The following is a 19,509-nucleotide window of genomic DNA, read 5'->3' on the forward strand; positions in this document are numbered from 1 at the left end:
TACATCATTGGTGTCCATTTGTGGCGCTGTCCCCTATGGCAAGTGTCGGATTTCACTTGCCACAACTGTACAAGACCAGCACGGAAAAGAAAATGCATTTGACCATGCTTCGACTCAAAATGCTGTACTGCATTGTGTACTCTTGGCAGCAACAAGGAAACATAGCGAAGTGAAAATAAATTGGCACAAAAAATCGACCACGCCAGGATTCGAAGCTGGAATCTCCTGATTCGTAGTCAGGCGCCTTATCCGTTGGGCCATGCGGCCAGTCATACACAAGGTTTTCTTACAGGTCTATACCAGAGGAGCAACCATTAAACAATACCCCCCCCCCAACCGTGCTCATATCTACAAAGTACGCAAGTACAAGTTGCAAGTTTGGTTGTGCACTCGTGAACGTGAACTCGTACATCAGTTTGCTCAGGTCAACACACAACACATCACAATACTCATACTGCAGTCTGTGTGTGCAGTAGTATTCATTTGAAAACTGTAGTTGTTGCATTCTGCTGAACAATCCGTGCGAAAACACAGAAAATTGCTCGCAATGCCCATGTACGCCTTGGGTACGGTCCCCCTCATCCGCAAGGCTTCCCTTGCTGAAGCTCTGCAGTCCTGGTATGCAGATGACTCTGCCGCAGCAAGCACCATTAAGTGCCTGAGGAAGTGGTGGTCCATTCTTGTGGACCGGGGTCCATTGTACGAGTACTACACAAACGCGATGAAATCCGTCCTTCTTGTGAAGCCACAGCATGAGGCCGAGGCGAGGAAGCTATTCTCCGACACGGAGGTCCAAATACGCACTGATGGGTTTCGTCATCTTGGCGCGGTCCTTGGTACTGAGGAGTTCTGCAAAACCTACGTGTCAACCAAGGTTCAGAAATGGAGTCACGAGATCAGTGTGCTCTCCCAGTACGCCCTCAGCCACCCACAAGCGGCATACACGGCTTTCTGCAATGGTGTTAAGCACGAATGGTCATTTGTCGCTCGCACCATCCCGGCAACAGGTCCGTGTTCGAGCCCATTGAGGACGCCGTACGTCTTCAGCTCATCCCCGCGCTTACCGGCCGGTGTCCGCCTGGTGACCAAATCAGGGCCGTACTGTCATTGCCCTGCAGACTTGGTGGATTGGGTCTCATCAACCCCACTCATCTTGAGGACCAATTCCGTCAGTCCAGCATCATCACGCAACCTCTTGTCGACAAGATCCTCAGACAGGAGTCCAACAACGGCGGAGTTCGAGTGGCTATGCAGCTCTTGAAATCAGAAGTCCGAAAGGAGTCAACACAACTGGCCAATGAGCAGATGGCTGCACTGCTTCAGCAACTGGACCCAGACATCCAGTATGCCGTGAACCTCGCGTCAGAGAAGGGTACCTCAAGCTGGCTAACATCCAAGCCACTTGCAGTTTTCGGCTTCAAGTTGCACAAGGCGGCGTTTCGAGACTCCTTATGCCTCCGATATGGCTGGACGCCGGATCATCTCCCGACAACGTGTGCATGTGGAAAGTCGTTCACGACCACCCATGCCCTGTCCTGCTCGCTGGGCAGCTACCCCTCTCTCCGCCACAACGAGATTCGGGACATCACGGCCCACCTTCTCCGGGAAGTTGCCCATGATGTAGCCGTCGAACCCCATCTCCAGCCTCCCTCGGGGGAACACTTCCCCTTGAGATCTACCATCACCGACGACAACGCGCGCCTTGATGTCGCAGTCAGTGGATTGTATGGTGGACGGTTTGAGAGGACATTCCTTGATGTCCGGGTTTTCAACCCATTTGCCCCCTCAAACCAGAAGTCATCAATCCCGGCAGTGTACCGCAAGCACGAAAAGGAAAAAGAGAAGAAATTATGAGAGAAGAGTTGTTGAGGTAGAGCATGGATCATTCATCCCGGTCGTGCTCAGCACCACAGGTGGTCATGGCAAGGCAGCCGGCAATCTCTACGCTCGGATTGCATCCATGTTGGCCGATAAGAGGTCCGAGCCTTTCTCTATCGTCATGGCATACATCCGCACTCAACTGTCTTTTGCACTGGTCAATGCCGCAGTCACAGCCCTGAGAGGTCATCGGCACAAAGCGTCAAGAATCAACGGCTGCCCTTCGATCACGTTAGCAGTGGCAGAATGCAGCATGTAATGGTCAATTCTTGACTTAGTTTGGTAATCGTTTTAGTACCTCGAACCCCGTGCTGAGTTTGATACGGTTTCTGGTATCTTGGCTGTAGACTACTATGCATACTGCTTCCAGCGGTATCTTTGCATTTTACTGATTGATTACTAGTATACTGTATTTATTTATTTATTATTAGTAGTAATATGCAAAAAAAGATGACGTAGATGACGCGAAAAAAGAAAATTGCTTTATAATATGCCAAATACACACACACCATGTACACACACACACACACACACACACACACACACACACACACACACACACGCGCGCGCGCGCGCCTCACGTTATTTGGGGAGGTCCGCAGCTACAGTACACACGCTCACAGTCACGGTGAGTGCATATTTATCTCACTATGCCGCCGTATCGTGGACACGAAAAAACCAGCAACATTGCTGGCCTGTACAAGTCTACTGATCTCGCCTCGGCTTGGTTGAGAACGCTTTATGGCTAGTGTCAACGTTTCCTGCCTTTGTGCAAAGCTCGCTGAGTTTCTCGCAATCTGAACAGACTTTGACGCTTTGAGCCGCTTAAATCAGTTTGGCCAATGACTACGAGCTGTGCTGACGAGACCTGACAAGGTGGACAGTTGGGAACAGTGTGAGCAGTACATTGTTTAATGTTGTCAGCAAAATACTCGTACTCGCCCGAACACTCGCTCGTTTTTTCAAAGAGTACTCGAGTCCCCAATTTTGGCACTCGTTCCACCCCTAGGAAACAGCTAGCTATGCAAAGACTGAGTGAGTTTCTTACCGAGTATTATAGTCTACTACGGGTGCTCTGGGCGCTACCAGTGTGTCCATTAGAACATTCAGATTGAAGTCAATCACAGTGATGCGAGTCAGCGAGAGGCCAATGGTTGTGTACGACTAAACAACATATACAGACAGTGGGGAAGCACACATACACACACAAGTACATGAACACACGTGCACACACAGGCACAAACACACACATGTATAAGAACAGGCGTGATAATGCAAGACATGCATGCTGGCAAGTGTTTGTGTGCGTGTGTCAGTCTGCCTGTGTCTGTGTCTGTCTGTGCATGGGGCAGAGAGAGAGAGAGAAAGAGAGAGAGAGAGAGAAAGAGAGAGAGAGAGAGAGAGAGAGAGAGAGAGAGAGAGAGAGAAGAGAGAGAGAGAGAGAGAGAGAGAGAGAGAGAGAGAAAGAGAGAGAGAAAGAGAGAGGGGGGGGGAGAGAGAGAGAGAGAGAGAGAGAGGTGCAGGATGGCAATAACATCACACTATACATGTACCACACAATTTATGGCACGGTGCCAAAAATTCCGGTCCAGTGCCACGGACCGGAAGTGGCAAGATTTGTGGATTGTCACTACTAGTATATTGTTGGCTGATTGTTCCTAGTCTGCAACTTCCGTTCACTGATTGTTCCTAGTCTGCAACTTCCGTTCACTGATTGTTCCTAGTCTGCAACTTCCGTTCACTGGAGTAGAGATTAGAGAACAGGACACAGCATTGTGGCTACAAGTACTGTAGTACTGCAGTACGCTAACACAATGACATACCATTTCACAATCAAATGCCAACACTCTCGGGCGATCCCCACACAGCAACTCTGCAGAGAGCAAGGAGAAGCACTTGGGGTTGTTAAGCACCGCATCATTCGATGTTGGAATAGATTTTGTCGTCACATAGCCACCTATAGGCATTTCACTTGGTAGCTGACCGTCCCACACATGATTCTAGACACAGGACACAGGAAACAGGAAAACAGACCAGTGAACAAACCTGCTGCACACTTTCCAAGACACACTGGGAAAAAGGTTAAAAAATAAATTCGAGGTGCAAAAAGCTCGACCACGCCAGGATTCGAACCTGGAATCTCCTGATTCGTAGTCAGGCGCCTTATCCGTTGGGCCACGCGGCCATACAAACTACAACCAACATACAGCTGTAGAAGATCCACGCAACAGCTATCAGACTGCTACAATATCGCCATCAACAACCAGCACTGGCTAGAGACAAGACAAGAGTACATAACACTGGCTACTCAATCTGCGGACAGCACGCTGTTTCGTCCTTTGTGGACTCCTCAGTGCAGCCTCGACTAGACGTGTGAACACTGGGATGCAAGAAAAGGTGCATGGTGCAAACTTGACTCGCGCGATCGGATTTCATTGAGCAGCACTGTACTTGTACTGCTGCTGAGACTACTGTTGACATGACTACGCTTTAATACATTCAATCATATCCTACAGTACTGTCGAGCGCCGAAGAACAGAGCGCCGAAGAACAGAGCGCCGAAGAACAGAGCGCCGAAGAACAGGGCGCCGAAGAACAAACAGGCTAGGACTTCACCAAGCACAGCATACTAATGTATACACTGTGACTCAACTATGCATAGACCGTAGTACATCAAAATAAAAACGGTCTAGGCTAGTACCGTATTTCCCCATAAGTTAGTTCTCCCCAATGACTTAGTACCCCCTATAAAAAATACACTTTCCACTGCCGAAGTTATCACCCCGAAAGACAGTTCCCCAACCAATTCTGTCCCCGTGTGTGCGTGTGTGAACACATTGCATGACAATCATGTTTCACCTCAACATGACGTACTAAAACAATCTGCTGCAGGCAAGTCCACCGCAGCTCAACATAGAAATCGCACACTCTTGGCAGGAGCAAGGAAACAACGCACAGTAAAATAAAATAGGCACAAAAAGCTCGACCACGCCAGGATTCGAACCTGGAATCTCCTGATTCGTAGTCAGGCGCCTTATCCGTTGGGCCACGCGGCCAGTCACACAAACACTGTTTTCGTACAAGTCTACGTATACCTCTATGCAAGGCTGCGTTCGGTTTTAGCTACCTGGTAGAGTAGAGTCACTCTACCGATAGAGGTAGATGGTAGAGGTAAGTGCACGAACGCTATTCTACCGGCTTTAGTAGTTTACACGATATGTACGTGAAATGTTTCTTTTCTGTATGGAGTTGTGTACAAATCCTTGATCTTGCTGGAAATCCCGTAGCCCTACCAACTTCTACCGGCTTCTACCAACTTTTTCCTGATAGAGCCGGTAGAGGAAAGTAGAATCTACCCTTTTGAGTAGAAAAAACCCGAACCCCTCTACCGAAAGAAGTAGTTTCTACACAAACCTGTAGATCAAAAACGAACGCCCCCCCCCCCCCCCCCCCCAATCCATCGGTCGCACGATGGGCCAAACAAGATGAGCTCAAAGTCAACTTTTTCACAATACGTGTTTCAAGCACGCAAAATGGAGCATGAATCAGGTTTTAGAATCTCGAAAGCCGACTAGCGACTATGTACGTCGGCGGAATGAGGGGGCATTTGACAATCTGGATGCGATACAAGAATGCTGATTTTCAGGTAGGCTATACGCAACCTGTACTTGTAAGAAGGATGGTAGCAAATCATCTCTCGTGAATAATCAGTTGACCAAACAGAACCGGTATTGAATGCATAGGAATCAGTTTGGGTCAGTGACTCAGTGAATATGCAGTACGTTACTGTAATGCATCATGAACAGTACACATATCAGTGACAAATGGGGATTACTAATACCTTAGCAACCTGGCATCCAGTAGATCCAGCATCAGTGGAGCAACAAGAGTAGGTAGCCACCATAATACCACTCTCTGTGTAGTAACAAAAACAGCACACAGACATGGTAGAGGGTACTGTATATGGATTGGAATAGTGTAGAGCAAGGTGGATGCAGATTTTAGAGCTCCTGTTTTCATGGCTCCTTGACTACGCTCACGATTCTTTGACCGGTTCCTTTTAGTTCTACAAAGTGTCTGAGTGTAAGGGCAAAGTATGCCAAAGCTTGATCTAGCGATACTGACCAATGATGGACTGCGCAAAGTCTACCAAAACCTCAAGATACCTTGGAATACTGGGGAACACCGCCCGGAAATACTTGCAAAGCTGAGGGAGGCGGGACACGACAAGTTCTTCCCCAACCCTGAGGAGATGGAGCCAGCAGACGACACGCTATCTGGCCTCCAGACGGCTGTTTCGGACCTGAAAAGGCAAGTCGAGCTTTTAACGGATTTCATTCTCAATAAACCTGCAGAAACATCGAATTGCCCTTCTTGCAAGCCAAGTGTTGTTGATGAAGACATCGCAAATACCTTCCCTGAGCTTGCTGCATTGGGTTCACGACAACAAACACCTTCTGTACGAGATACACACGTAGATCTATGGGGTTCATGCACACAGAAGCAAACCTATTCTCAACCCGCCCAAACTGGGCCACAAGCCAGGGGATCAGATTCTGCTGAACGACTCGTACCCATAACCCTTCCAGCGTCAACCTACGCACAGCACGCTGGACGTGCTCCACATCCCATGTACAACCAGGTCGCACGTGGCAAACACAACAATCCCATGCAGTACGACATCCTACAGCAACAAGCCAATGCCAGGGGAAATGCACTGCCAAAAGAAAAGAAGCAGCAGGAATTGCACAGTGCAAAGCCAATGAAAAGAGCAGTTTTCAACCTGTCTCGAATCGGTGCCACATGTACCACGCATGAAGTTGTACAGATCTGTTTGGCCAAGGGTGTGACAGTGACAAACTGTACCTTGTATGCCTCAAAGCGGTTCTACGGTACGCTTGAAGCACGCCTCACCATCGACGAAGACCACGCCGGCAAAATCATGTCTGAAAAGTTTCGGCCTGTGGACATCGCCATCAGACGATGGAACTTCGGAAAGGCCATCCGATTAACCAATGTCCCGCAAGAACTATCACTGAACGACCTACTCGACCACTGCAAACAACGCGACGTACACATCGACTCGACAGCCATTAGAATCATTCGTCAGGACGGGCAAAGCCCCCAAGCTCGCCTATGGATCCCATCCCAGAAGCTTGCAACAACCCTCCAGGCCGACTTCTGGGAGAGTGATATCCAAGCGACCCCCTGGAACACACCAATCGGATCAGCATGAAGCTTAATCCACACGCCGCTCCGTTTCACCCACACACCCACCACCTGACTCAGCACAGTAGTACACTTAACATTGGCCACATCAATATACGCAGTCTACGTCACAAACTGTGTGAAGTTGAAAGTATAATGATAGAACAGAAGCTGGATATACTAGCCGTATCCGAGACCTGGCTAGATAACGGTGTCTCTGACCTGGAAGTGCATATCCGTGGAACCGTCCTTTACCGTAGAGATAGGCCATGCATGACAAACTGCTCGTGTCTCACAGCATGCGGCCCCTGCAAGAAAGGTGGCGGTGTGTGCCTTTATGTGAAAGAAACCCTCAGAGTTTCCCTGGACGAACGTTACTCACCTGATGCCCTAGAGCTCCTTTGCATACGATGTACGCCACAAAGAGGATCCGAGATATTGATCGGCTGCATCTATCGCCCGCCAGGTCAGTCCATTGACTACTGGGACAGTCTTGCTGCAGCTGTAGACTGCGCCGATTGCGAAGAGTTGTACTTGTTGGGAGACCTCAATGTGAACTTCCTGGACAAGCAATCAAGTACCTATAAAGCCCTATACCACACCATCCTCCTGCACCTTAATCTCTCCAACTTAGTAAACGCCCCTACACGCATTACACGGCAAACCCAAACCTCTATTGACTGCATCCTCACGAATTCGGATGACGCCACAACCGCCTCAGTCTTTGACTGTGAATTCTCTGACCATCGCATCATCACAACCTCCGTGCCTATCACTTCCCTGCAGCCTGACACGCCAGACCACAAGCCAAGGCAGCCCAGTCGAGACTATAGTTCGTTCTGTATGCAGGAATTCCACAAGTTGCTGAAATCGGTATCCCTACACTCTTTTTCATCCACTAACCCCCACCAAATGGCCGCTGAGTGGGTGAAGAAGTTCAACTGTGCACTGGATGAACTCGCGCCAATTGTCTCACGAAGAGCGGGGAGGCCTACCTCTAAAGTAAGATGCCCTTTCATGACTGAGGAACCACTGCACATTATACGACAACGCAAAAGTGCCTTCCGCCGATTAAAAGCCTCAGCTTTTTGACGACAAGTGCCCATACCATCAAGACCAGTAGGGCTTCCGCCGCCATCACTCTACTGCCCAACTCGTCACCAAGGCTGTAAGCCAGTGGACTGCGAGCCGGGATACTGGACACACTACCATGATTGTGTTTTTAGACCTAAGTAAGGCATTCGATCGGGTGAACCACCAGTGCCTCCTCATTTCACTGCAAGCCAAGGGTATTGGAGGGACAGCACTAGCATGGTTCGCCTCGTACCTGTGTGATCGTCAGCAGAAAGTCACCCTGCCACATGCTACATCCAGAGTCCTCCCAGTTTCGCGTGGAGTCCCGCAAGGTACTGTTCTGGGTCCTGTACTCTTTAATGTCTATATAAGCCACCTCCCTACCATAGCGGATTCCTTCACCTGTTCCCTTCCCATGTTTGCAGATGATATGACCCTCTACCGAAGTGCCCCCTCACTCGAACTGTGTATTGCCTCCATCATTCCCTGCCTGAATGCACTATGTGACGAGCTACAAAAGCTCCACATGATGATTAATGTTAAAAAGTCAGGTGTTATGATCATTTCCCCCAGCGGAAACCCCACGACGCACCCAAGTGTCATTAGCCTTCAAGGTGAGCCACTTAATTTTGTGACCAAAACTCGTCTCCTTGGTATCCAAGTTGACAACTGCCTGTCATGGACTAAGGATATTGATGTAATTGTTAGAAAAGTATCCCAGAAGGTGGGTGTCTTACGTCGCACCTTCCGGCAACTGAGCAAACTTGCACGCCGCCAGTACATCCTGTCTGTCGTTCTTCCTGACATTCTGTACTGCATCTGTTCCTTCGTCACACTGACTACTGCGAAGGATCACAATCGCCTAGTAAGCGTGTACAATAGAGCTATCCGAGCGGCTTGTGGGGCTTCGAGCCGGGACAGTATTTCTGGTCTTCTGAAAAACCTTGATGTTAAGCCCCTGGACTACTATTTTCTGGTGTCAACTAGGAAGTTCATTTTCATGTATCATATTCTTCGCCCTTTTCCTGTACTTGCATCATTATTCCCAGCCCCGCAATCTACCCGGTGGACGCGTCGTCGCGACACACATGATATCCCTTATTTAAAATGCAGAACAACACTCGGTCAAACATCCTTTGTGCTTCGTGCCGCTCTGTTTTTTAATGCTCTACCTAATGACTTGAAATCCTCTTTGTTTACCTCTCAGTTCGATCGTGGTTTTAAGTGCTTATTGGATGATCCAGTTTGGTTTGAACGATATCGTGCAATTTTGTTTGACAACGTTGGCAACGTTTAGTCTCTCTAGAGCTATATATTGCCCAGGTTCAGCATACGTTTTTCTTCTTTTCTCTTTATGTTCACCACTCATCCCCCCATTTTTCTTCTTCTTTTATCTAAACATTTGCACTGATGTATATACATTGTATATATTTTTGGTCCCATCGGCCTCTTCATATTTGTGCAGCTGCACTGTTGAGTTTCCGATGTAAAACAAATAATAATAATAATAATAAACAGTCGTCCCTCTCTAATCCGGCACCTTTTGCTACGGCGTTTTCTGCTGGATTAACGAGGGTGCTCCTGCCCTCTGACCCGGCCCTACCCAATTGCATGCATGTATCATACGTCAAAACGCAGGGTTTTTCCGTGTCGACCCAAGTATTTGGTGCACGACTTTATATTCTCAATTGTTCTCCGGGAATATACACAGTGATAAAGTGATAAAGTAAAACAGAGAACATGTTCACATGTACTCTTGCACACACGCACACACACACACCTGAAAATTGGCAGGACACTACTTGCTAAAATAAGAAAGTATGGTTGACTGCTTAGCCGTTGTCTCCTGGACAACATTGACCAGACTGGCCTAGCCTGGCCTGGCAAGGAGTGCATATGTACGGTACGCGATTTACAACTGCCGGATTATGAAATCAAACTACGTGCAGTTTGAGCGATTCGTTTCAAAAAGTCACTGCCGGAGGCGGAATTCAAGTGCCGGATTAAGATGTAGGAATTGAACGAAAAAAATCGGTTTCGTCAGAAAGTGCGCCGGTTGGCAAGGGTTCCGGATAAACAAGTGCCGGATTAGAGAGGGACGACTGTAATAATAATAATAATAATAATAATAATAATAATATGAAGAAAAGGTTGAACGGCCTCTGCTGGGATGACGACTACACCATAGCTCAGTGGTTAGAGCATCGCTGGCTACAAGCGAGGGTCCCTGGTTCGAGTCCTGGTGGTGACAGTCAATTTTTTCTTCAGACTTTTCCCGTTTGTCTCTTTCCCTCAAACCAGTCAATAATAATAATAATAATAATAATAATAATAATAATAATAATAATAATAATAATAATAATAATAATAATAATAATAATAATAATAATATATGCACTTGTAAGTACCCTCTGTGGCTCTCTCTCTCTCTCTCTCTCTCTCTCTCTGTCTCTCTCTCTCTCTCTCTCTCTCTCTCTCTCTCTCTCTCTCTCTCTCTCTCTCTCTCTCTCTCTCTCTCTCTCTCTCTCTCTCTCTCTCTCTCTCTCTCTCTCTCTCTCTCTCTCTCTCTCTCTCTCTCTCTCTCTCTCTCTCTGTCTCTCTCGTTGTCTGTCTGTCTGTCTGTCTGTCTGTCTGTCTGTCTGTCTGTCTGTCTGTTTGTCTGTTTGTCTGTCCGTGTCCGTCTCTCTCTATCTCTCTCTCTCTCTCCAGCTTACCTCTATGCTTGTGTGCCCGTCCAAAATGATACGTGCATGTTTCGGTTTGATAGACTTCATTACGCTTCACCACAAATGGAGTTCCACAGCGTGAGCAGAAATATCGTACCTCTGCAATATACAATGGAAGCAGGCAAAGCTGGGATGAGAAGTTCTACTTCAAAGTAGAACGCATTATACGATTTACGAGCCGTGTACACATGTGCAAAACAGCCACCATACAGATTCTCGCCATGCTACAACAATGTTGTTGAGAAGAACAGAACGAACATACAGCAGCAACCTGTACACATGCACATGTGCTGATGAAACGAAAATAACACCAGTAGCACACCTACATTGAGTATGCAGCAGCAGCAGCACCACCACCACCACCAACAGCAGCAGCAACAGCAGCAGTGGCAGCAACAGCACCAGCACACAAACTACACTACAAGTAGTGGACATATAGGTACATGTACCTTCTGCTGACAAGATCTGTGGAGGATGCGGTTTTCGCCGACCTTCAATATGCGGTATGATCGCTTTGCTAGGTACCTGAGTTGGTTGAGGATAGCCATTGTCATGTAGCTGTCGCTCTGTTGCTATATACTGCTCTAAGAATGCGTAGAACTGGCTTTCGGCTACATACGGTCACATACAGCACATAACAGAAGACAAAGAGGCACTGTGATATAGAAGTACATGCAGTAAGATCTTCTTAGAATTGTGTACCCAGAATATATTACAAAACTCAATCAAACACTCCAAAACATTGCGCCACAGATGCATACTAAAATTCTTACTGAGTTCTTCTTGAACAGGCTTGCTAGCCTTGCGTGCACCTGCTCCAGATTGACTAAATGCCACTAGTGATGTTGCTGATGCTGTCATTGCTGATGTCGGTGATGGTAGTGGACTGGCCTTGCGTTTACTTGAGTTGCCAGCCGCAGCTTTCTTGGTACCAGCTGTTGATGAAGATGTGGCTCTCTGGCCCAATCCATTTACTTTCGGTGCTGCTTTGGTGCTGGACCTGCCTGGCACATTAGGCCGTGGCAATGACGATGCTGATGATGTGAATGATGAACTAGCACTGGCTGTACTCACTGATGAGCTAGCCGTGGATTTGACCTTCGGTATTTTCATACTACTCAATGCAGCGGCTCTGCCAGGGCCGGCAGAAAGTGACGATTTCTTCGCGGACGGCAGGAGACCGGAAAGCAGATCATCTTCAGGACGTGATTTCCGCTTTGTTCCCGTAGCCGAGTGAAGCTGGCCAGTGCGCGACTGCTTTACCGCTGCCTTATCGTGGACGGCCACTAGGTCCTGCATGGCCGCAGCAAGAGAGGGATTGACGCTCTTACCGCTGATACTAAGCTTTGCCCTGCCAAGCCCAGCACCCACACCAGAACTAGCACTAGAACTGTTGTCCACCGTCCGAGCACGTGCTACACTGTTACGATGTGCAGCGTTGCTGGATGTTGCGGCTGGGCTGGGTGATGCAAAGAGATCGCCGCCACCAGCGGGGTTTGCGGATCTGGATTGAACAGCAGCGACGGGCTGTTTATCACGTGCAACCGTTGTGGACTGTGCACTTGTGGACCAGGACGGTGTGGCAGCAACGCGGTGCGCGGATTTCTTGAACATGCCACTGCCATTGCCCTCAGAGACATTTTGTGACGAACGCATTGCGCTGCCACCATCACTCCCTTGATCAGAAGAGTTCTGGATCTGAGTACGCAGACGACCGAGCTTCACAGCCGTCAGGTTGTTGTAGAGCTGCCGCGTTGTGGCACGCTTGAATATGACTGATTCTTCTGACATCACCTGCACAGAGCAAACAAGTACACACGTACACACGTACAGCAGCCGTACACAAACACATACGTACAGCAGCCGTACACAAACACACACGTACAGCAGCCGTACACAAACACAAACGTACAGCAGCCGTACACAAACACACACGTACAGCAGCCGTACACAAACACACACACACACACAGCCGTACACAAACACACATACCTACAGTAGGTGAGTCATGACAAAACACCATGTACATGTAGCCAGTACTACTAGAGGCAATTTGAATAGAAGCAGTGAAGGACAACTTCACAAGGGTCAGGGCTCAAGCAACACTGCACATGAATACCACTCTGCACAGGCTACATTGCATAGATTGTGTTTGTGTGGAAGGCACTACGGCAGGGGAATAATGTGTTGCGCACTGGCAGGGGAATAATGTGTTGCACAACGGCAGTGGAATAATGTGTTGGACATGCTAAGCTTTTGCTGATACAGTGTAGGGTTTATGAGAATGCCTCCAGGCAGGCATAGATACCAGCAAGAACCCAGAACCCTGAGATTATGCAGCTATGCACACAGGGTATAGCTCAATGCACTGCCTGCATTACAGAACCAGGCACCGGGGAATAAGTTGGATGGTTGCGAAATTATTGATACGACCATTTCCCCGTCATTGTACAAAGACATGACTGTCTCCATTTCTCGGCGAAAGCGATGGGTCAGTTTAACAGATCACGGCTCATGTATGCAAGTTACAAGCAGACTTACCAAGTCGTGAGCTTCAGTGCTAGCCATGCCTTGGGCAACATACAGGTCGAAAAACTGGTCCAGCACTCGCTGGCGAATGTTCCTGGGAATCTTTCCACCCAGATGAAGCGGCAGCATGGGTCGGCGCACTGCCGCTGCTGCTTTCTTTCCCTGTGTAGCAATCACAACACACATAGTGCACAGTATGGTAATGGTACAACACAGATACTAGTGCAGAGTATGGTAATGGTACAACACACATACTAGTGCAGAGTATGGTAATGGTACAACACGTCACTAGTAACACTACAGTAATAACATGGATACAACTTTACACAGTAGACATGCGTGCAGCATAGTCATCAAGCTCAGACTTCTCAAAATTAAAAAAAAAACTCCTCTGGCAGGTACTACTTCAAAGTAAAAACAACCTATTCCGAGTTCAAGTTGATAGAAAAGCCGTCGGTTTGCCCTCTCATTGTGCCACAGAATACAATTATTTTTCGGACCAAGAGTTATAGAGTTACAAACACTTTTGCAGACGTGTCGTTGCTCTGAACAACATCACTAATGGATAAAGAGTGGCTGGCTTCAGGTGGTAGCATGGTTAATAGCAAGTTGGCAGTGATGAGAAGGTGCGTGTGAGAATATCTCGTAGTGGTTGTGGGGCAGTACAGAGGAAGAGCTGCGGTGTCATACTCTGAGAATATCTCGTAGTGGTTGTGGGGCAGTACAGAGGAAGAGCTGCGGTGTCATACACTAAGAATATCTCGTAGTGGTTGTGGGGTAGTACAGAGGAAGAGCTGCGGTGTCATACACTGAGAATATCTCGTAGTGGCTGTGGGGTAGTACAGAGGAAGAGCTGCGGTGTCATACACTGAGAATATCTCGTAGTGGTTGTGGGGTAGTACAGAGGAAGAGCTGCGGTGTCATACACTGAGAATATCTCGTAGTGGTTGTGGGGTAGTACAGAGGAAGAGCTGCGGTGTCATACACTGAGAATATCTCGTAGTGGCTGTGGGGTAGTACAGAGGAAGAGCTGCGGTGTCATACACTGACAGGTGAGCTGCGGTGTCATACACTGACAGGTGAGCAAGAGTTACAGTAGGAGTGTGCATTGTCCTATTGTGTATATCTTGCCACTTTTACCACTTCTAGCTTCCACACGCACCAGCAGCTATTGCTAATCGATGCTCCTAATGTAACTCCATCTCACCTGTATTGACCCACAGCACATCCCCTCAGACCTGTATTGACCCACAGCACATCCCCTCAGACCTGTATTGACCCACAGCACATCCCCTCAGACCTGTACTACTCCACCACCACTAAGAGAGATTCTCATCTGCACCTGATCACCTGATCAACTATCTTATAATCACCAACCCCATACCTGGTGCTTCACAAACAAACACACACACACATTGTGACACACCATTGGACCATTGGACGCCCATCGCCAGAGGCGATGATAGCGATGCTACAGCAGAAGCCATCGCAGCTTGTGCTGGGATTGCACCATTCAACAACTTACAAGGCTGAAGAATTGACCGTCACTATTCAGCCTGGTCTACACGACACAGTTATGAAGTGGCTCTTTCTGGCCAGTGAATCCCTACATTTTAGTCTTTTCTTTCTTTTTTTCCCGCACACACATCACACCACATACTCCGGCATGCACTCAGGGGCGGATCCAGACCCCAAAGCTGAGGGGTGCGAGGATGAAACTTACATATTTTCTTTTGCAGTAGTAAACCAAAGACATAGTATGTTATGTGTGTTACTGTATAATATCATAATTACACATAGCACCAAGATGAGTAGTATGATTAGTTACACATTGAATGTCAAAATTTACAAGTAATTTACGACTGTTACCGGTATGATTCTCAGTCAGACACAGATTATGCTATGTACATGCTATATACACAATGTCAACTCTAGTCAGAATTCAGGGCGGCTGTTCCATTCCTCACTCCGCATCCTGGAGAATGTTGGTCATCCTCATCTTCCGTGGGTGCTTGAGGGCGAACATGTCGACGATGTCAGTGACATCAACAGCCAAGTCGTAGCGGATGTGGAGTAGAGCTAGCCCGGTTAGTCTACTCTGTCCCATTGTACTCCTGAGGTAGGTCTTAAGGAGCCGCAGGGCCGACACGCTTCGCTCACACTCGCAAGACGTGATCGGCATCACAGCTAGAATGGCTAGTGTGGCGAAGATGTTGGGGAAAGTGTGCTTGCAACACTGTTGGAGTGCGGCTTGAACAGTGGAGGGCAGAGAGTCTTCACCCACGCGGCTCCACTTCACCCACCAGTTGTCGAGCTCGGACGTAATAGATGAAGGTGCTGGCATGTCTTCGCTGTACTGGTCGATGAAGCGTTTCAGGGAGGCCTTCCAATCTGTTGTCTTCTTCATGACAGCTGGGACTGCCACAAGACCAGACGCTGCTGCGCTCTGGGCATCGGAGAAGCGAGCGTGGAGTTCTTGAAGAAGGCAATCAAGTAAAGGCGTGGTGATGGTGATGCGGAAGTGGTCCTCTGCTGATGCACCTGGTACGGTAGGGTTGGCCCGATGGACTGATCTCCCACATGCGCGAGGTGCCTTCAACTCGATGCCAGCATCATCAGCAACCTTCTGCACAGCTTCGTACCACTCCTTGTGCTTCTCTTCTACTTTGGTGCGCAGCATTTCCAAAGTGTCGTCTGTCGATCGTTGTCCTGACGTCCTGATCACGTGATTGCACACAAATCATCCGCGGATCCGCGCAGCGAGCCTGGGCCTGGCCTGGCCTGACCTTTTTTTTTTTTTTTTTTTTTTGGAAAAATCCTGACGGGTTCATTTGCACCCTTCGCACCCCCCTGGATCCGCCCCTGGCACTGGCTGTTGGTAGCCACCCAGGAAAATGAAAGAAAAGTCAGGAGAAGTCTGAGAAAGAGAAGAAAGACGAGTGTGACCATAATCGTCGGGAATCGAACCCGCAACCTCTCGATTGGAAATCGCTGTACATACCACTGCACCATATGGGACACACACACACACACACACACACACGCGCGCGCGCACGCACACTGTTATGCCACGTCTTCCCCTTGGTTCTGTCTTCTTTTTACGTTCTCTACTGGACTGTGCACTTCAGTATTTAAAAAACCACACACACGCATGCACACACATGCGCTCCTCCAACACACACACACGCACACACACACACACACACACATGCGCTCCTCTAACACATAAACACACACACATATGTACCCATACCTGGTCCTTGTAGAAAGTAGAACTGACAGCAGTGCCACTACTGGCAGAACTAGCAGAGGGAGACACAGCAGAGACAGGACTTTCTTGACTGGATGATGAAGATGGAGTATCAGCTGGGCCACTAGGATGAGCAACTCTCTTTCTAACAATACTGCTGTACACATCGTTATCATAACCTTGACCGGGCTTGAGGTTTGCTGGAGGTTCCTGGCTGCCAGCTACTGCTGAGGCAGGCATTCCTGCTACTATTGGTCGCCTCTGAATACAAGAACAAGAACAACAAGAACAGAGAGAGAGAGAGAGAGAGAGAGAGAGATAGAGAGAGAGAGAGAAGCGAGGTGAGGAGGGTTTGAGCTATTGTGTTCCCCTCCTCGCATCGCTCCCCTTTATGTTCAGGCTGCCTGATGATTGTGATCAAACGTGAACATGGAGTTGCAACACAAGCCTCCTCTCCCTCTCTACTGTGCCAGTCTGACATCACCAGCATCACAATATAATTGCACAGTTGTAAGTTGTAATGAGGGTGGTATCATGATGTCATCACTAGTGCAGTCCATGTACAGTGCTGGCAACTGAAATCCGACCCCTTAGCGATGCGTTCACATTCTAGCGGTGTCTATTTCGTAGTTTTACTATCCTGTGTTGGGTCTTTGCCATGTGAGCGCACCGCTCAGGGGTCGGATTTCAGTTGCCAGCACTGTACTTGTATATATGATTGTAGTTGTCAGTCACAGTCAGTGAAAGATGCTGCAGTAGTCTGTTTTTGTAGTTTTTAAAACTTCATCACGAATGTCCCCTCTTTTGGCCGACTATTTTGAGGGCTCATGAATTACAAGTGTCGTGATTTCCTTGTTTGTTGCTTTTGACTTCTTTTCTACTTTACTTTACTGCGCACCTTTTGCTATTCGACTTTCGCGTTCTTTCAAATACTAGTGTGTGGGTTTTGACAGTTTTAAGTAGTAGTTACAACAGAGTAGTTTTAAATGCTTACTCGTAAGGGTACAGTGCCTGATCGACCGCGTGGTTGGTGTACTGCAGCTGCACCAGTGTGAGCCAGTCGACGCTTGTTACGGCCCTCAGCAGACATGCTATCTTGAACCTGTATACACACACGTACGCATGTGCACGCGTGCCCACACACACACACACACATACTCACACACACACACACACACACACACACACACACACACACACACACACACACACACACACACACACACCACATTTGTTCTCTGCTTGCAAGAACATCTGAGTGATCCATAACCATCACCAATGTCCAACTACCTCCGAAGTTCGGGGTCTCCTAAATTTTCGAGAGGATATAAGAACGCTTCTCCAACTTTACGCAGGTCCTCAAACTTTCCCAGCAGATATCAAAAGATTCAGAACACACCCTTAGTGCACTCTGCATCTAGCAAAAGGACCAGAGAAGAAAACTGACAACAAATAACAGAGTTCACAGGACAGCTTAGCATAATACCTGATACTTCTTGTCTCGCTCGTCATACTTTGTTGGTGCGGCTTGCTCTTCACGTTTCTTCTCCTTGTTGGGCTTCTTTTTGGACTTGGGATGATCAGGAATGATGGTCAGACCAGACGACAGGATAACAGGTTTACTTTCGTGTGACCTGTAGTTGCTGCTGGTGGTGCTGGTGTTGGTGTCAATGCTGGCATTGCTAGTTGTATTGGTCGTGCTATAGGCGTTGAGTAATTCCTCCAGGTCCAAAATGGATGTGGGCTCCTAACAAGTACACATACACACACCTCAGACCTCAGACCTGCCCATCGCGGAAGCGATGATAGCGAACAGCTATGTTAGACATAGCAACTTGTGCTGGGATTGCACCATTCAACAGCTTGCAAGGCTGATGAATTGACCGCCACTATTAATTTTTTAGCCTGGTATCCACCACACAGCTGATTGAAGTGACTTTTTTCTGGCCAGTGAATCCTTATTTTTCATTTTTCCATTTTTTTCATTCTATTTTTCGACACACACACCACACCACATACTCCGGCATGCACTGGCTGTTGGTAACCACCCAGGAGAATGAAAGAAGAGCTAGGAGAATGAGAAAGAGAAGAAAGACGTGTGCGACCATAATCGTCGGGAATTGAACCCGCAATCTCTCGATTGGAAATCGACTGCACATACCACTGCACCATATGGGACACACACACACACACACACACACACACACACACACACACACACACACACACACACACACACACACACACACTACTACTACTACTACTACTACTACTACTATTGACAGCTGCCAGAAATGGCCACACCGCTCCCCAAAGGGAGGTACTGTCAGAGAGGTTAGGGGAGAGGTAGGCAGTGCTTCAAATGGCGCTCCAGGTCCTGTCGCCTCCGAAACTGGCGTTGATTACAGACTCGGCAATGATGTCCAAAGTGCTGGCGATCAGTCACTGTAGGGCGCTTCGGGCGGGGTCCACAGCGATGGCGCTTGAGGCCAGCAGTAGACTTGAAAGTACGCTGGCAGGCAGTACACACCGGGACCTCGGCAACAGGAGGAGCATCAAAAGGCGGTCGGTCGTCACAGTTGTCACTCCCTAGGCACTTATGCACTGCAAGCCCACCCCTGCTCCGGAGCCATCTACTGCAGGCAGGACACTGCACCGACCCAGGCTGCTGTGATACGGGGAGCACACACACACACACACACACACACACACACACACACACACACACACACACACACACACACACACACACACACACACACACACACACACACACACACACACACACACACACACACACACACACACACACACACACACACACACACACACACACACACACAC

The 19,509-nt window shown here is 48.3% G+C and overlaps 2 protein-coding genes and 3 non-coding genes across 6 annotated transcripts in view; all 5 read right to left on the minus strand.

Annotated features, from left to right (window-relative positions):
• Positions 1-19,509, minus strand: part of LOC135813757 (mucin-19-like) — a 39,660-nt gene that overhangs the window by 12,633 nt on the left and 7,518 nt on the right. For both annotated transcript variants that reach the window (XM_065326765.1, XM_065326764.1), the window contains exons 5-14: positions 18,152-18,412; positions 17,660-17,767; positions 16,669-16,926; positions 13,428-13,577; positions 11,660-12,680; positions 11,336-11,497; positions 10,875-10,985; positions 5,720-5,793; positions 3,702-3,878; positions 2,927-3,042 (exon numbers count right to left, since the gene is read on the minus strand). In XM_065326765.1, the coding sequence (XP_065182837.1) occupies positions 2,927-3,042; positions 3,702-3,878; positions 5,720-5,793; positions 10,875-10,985; positions 11,336-11,497; positions 11,660-12,680; positions 13,428-13,577; positions 16,669-16,926; positions 17,660-17,767; positions 18,152-18,412 (2,438 nt within the window). The remainder of the gene's footprint in view (positions 1-2,926; positions 3,043-3,701; positions 3,879-5,719; positions 5,794-10,874; positions 10,986-11,335; positions 11,498-11,659; positions 12,681-13,427; positions 13,578-16,668; positions 16,927-17,659; positions 17,768-18,151; positions 18,413-19,509) is intronic.
• On the minus strand, positions 195-267 carry Trnar-acg (transfer RNA arginine (anticodon ACG)). The gene has a single exon. It is a non-coding gene; the product is annotated as a tRNA-Arg (tRNA).
• On the minus strand, positions 3,991-4,063 carry Trnar-acg (transfer RNA arginine (anticodon ACG)). Its single transcript has one exon. It is a non-coding gene; the product is annotated as a tRNA-Arg (tRNA).
• On the minus strand, positions 4,862-4,934 carry Trnar-acg (transfer RNA arginine (anticodon ACG)). The gene has a single exon. It is a non-coding gene; the product is annotated as a tRNA-Arg (tRNA).
• Positions 15,265-16,185, minus strand: LOC135813759 (52 kDa repressor of the inhibitor of the protein kinase-like). Its single transcript, XM_065326767.1, has one exon. The coding sequence runs from the start codon at positions 16,093-16,095 to the stop codon at positions 15,379-15,381; it is 717 nt and encodes a 238-aa protein (XP_065182839.1). The 5' UTR covers positions 16,096-16,185; the 3' UTR covers positions 15,265-15,378.

The sequence above is a fragment of the Sycon ciliatum genome, chromosome 4 (assembly GCF_964019385.1).
Source record: "Sycon ciliatum chromosome 4, ocSycCili1.1, whole genome shotgun sequence".
Lineage (NCBI taxonomy): Eukaryota > Metazoa > Porifera > Calcarea > Leucosolenida > Sycettidae > Sycon > Sycon ciliatum.

Coding starts and splice junctions, on each gene's coding strand:
- LOC135813759 (XM_065326767.1), bottom strand. CDS start 16,095: ATGCTGCGCACCAAAGTAGAAGAGAAGCACAAGGAGTGGTACGAAGCT.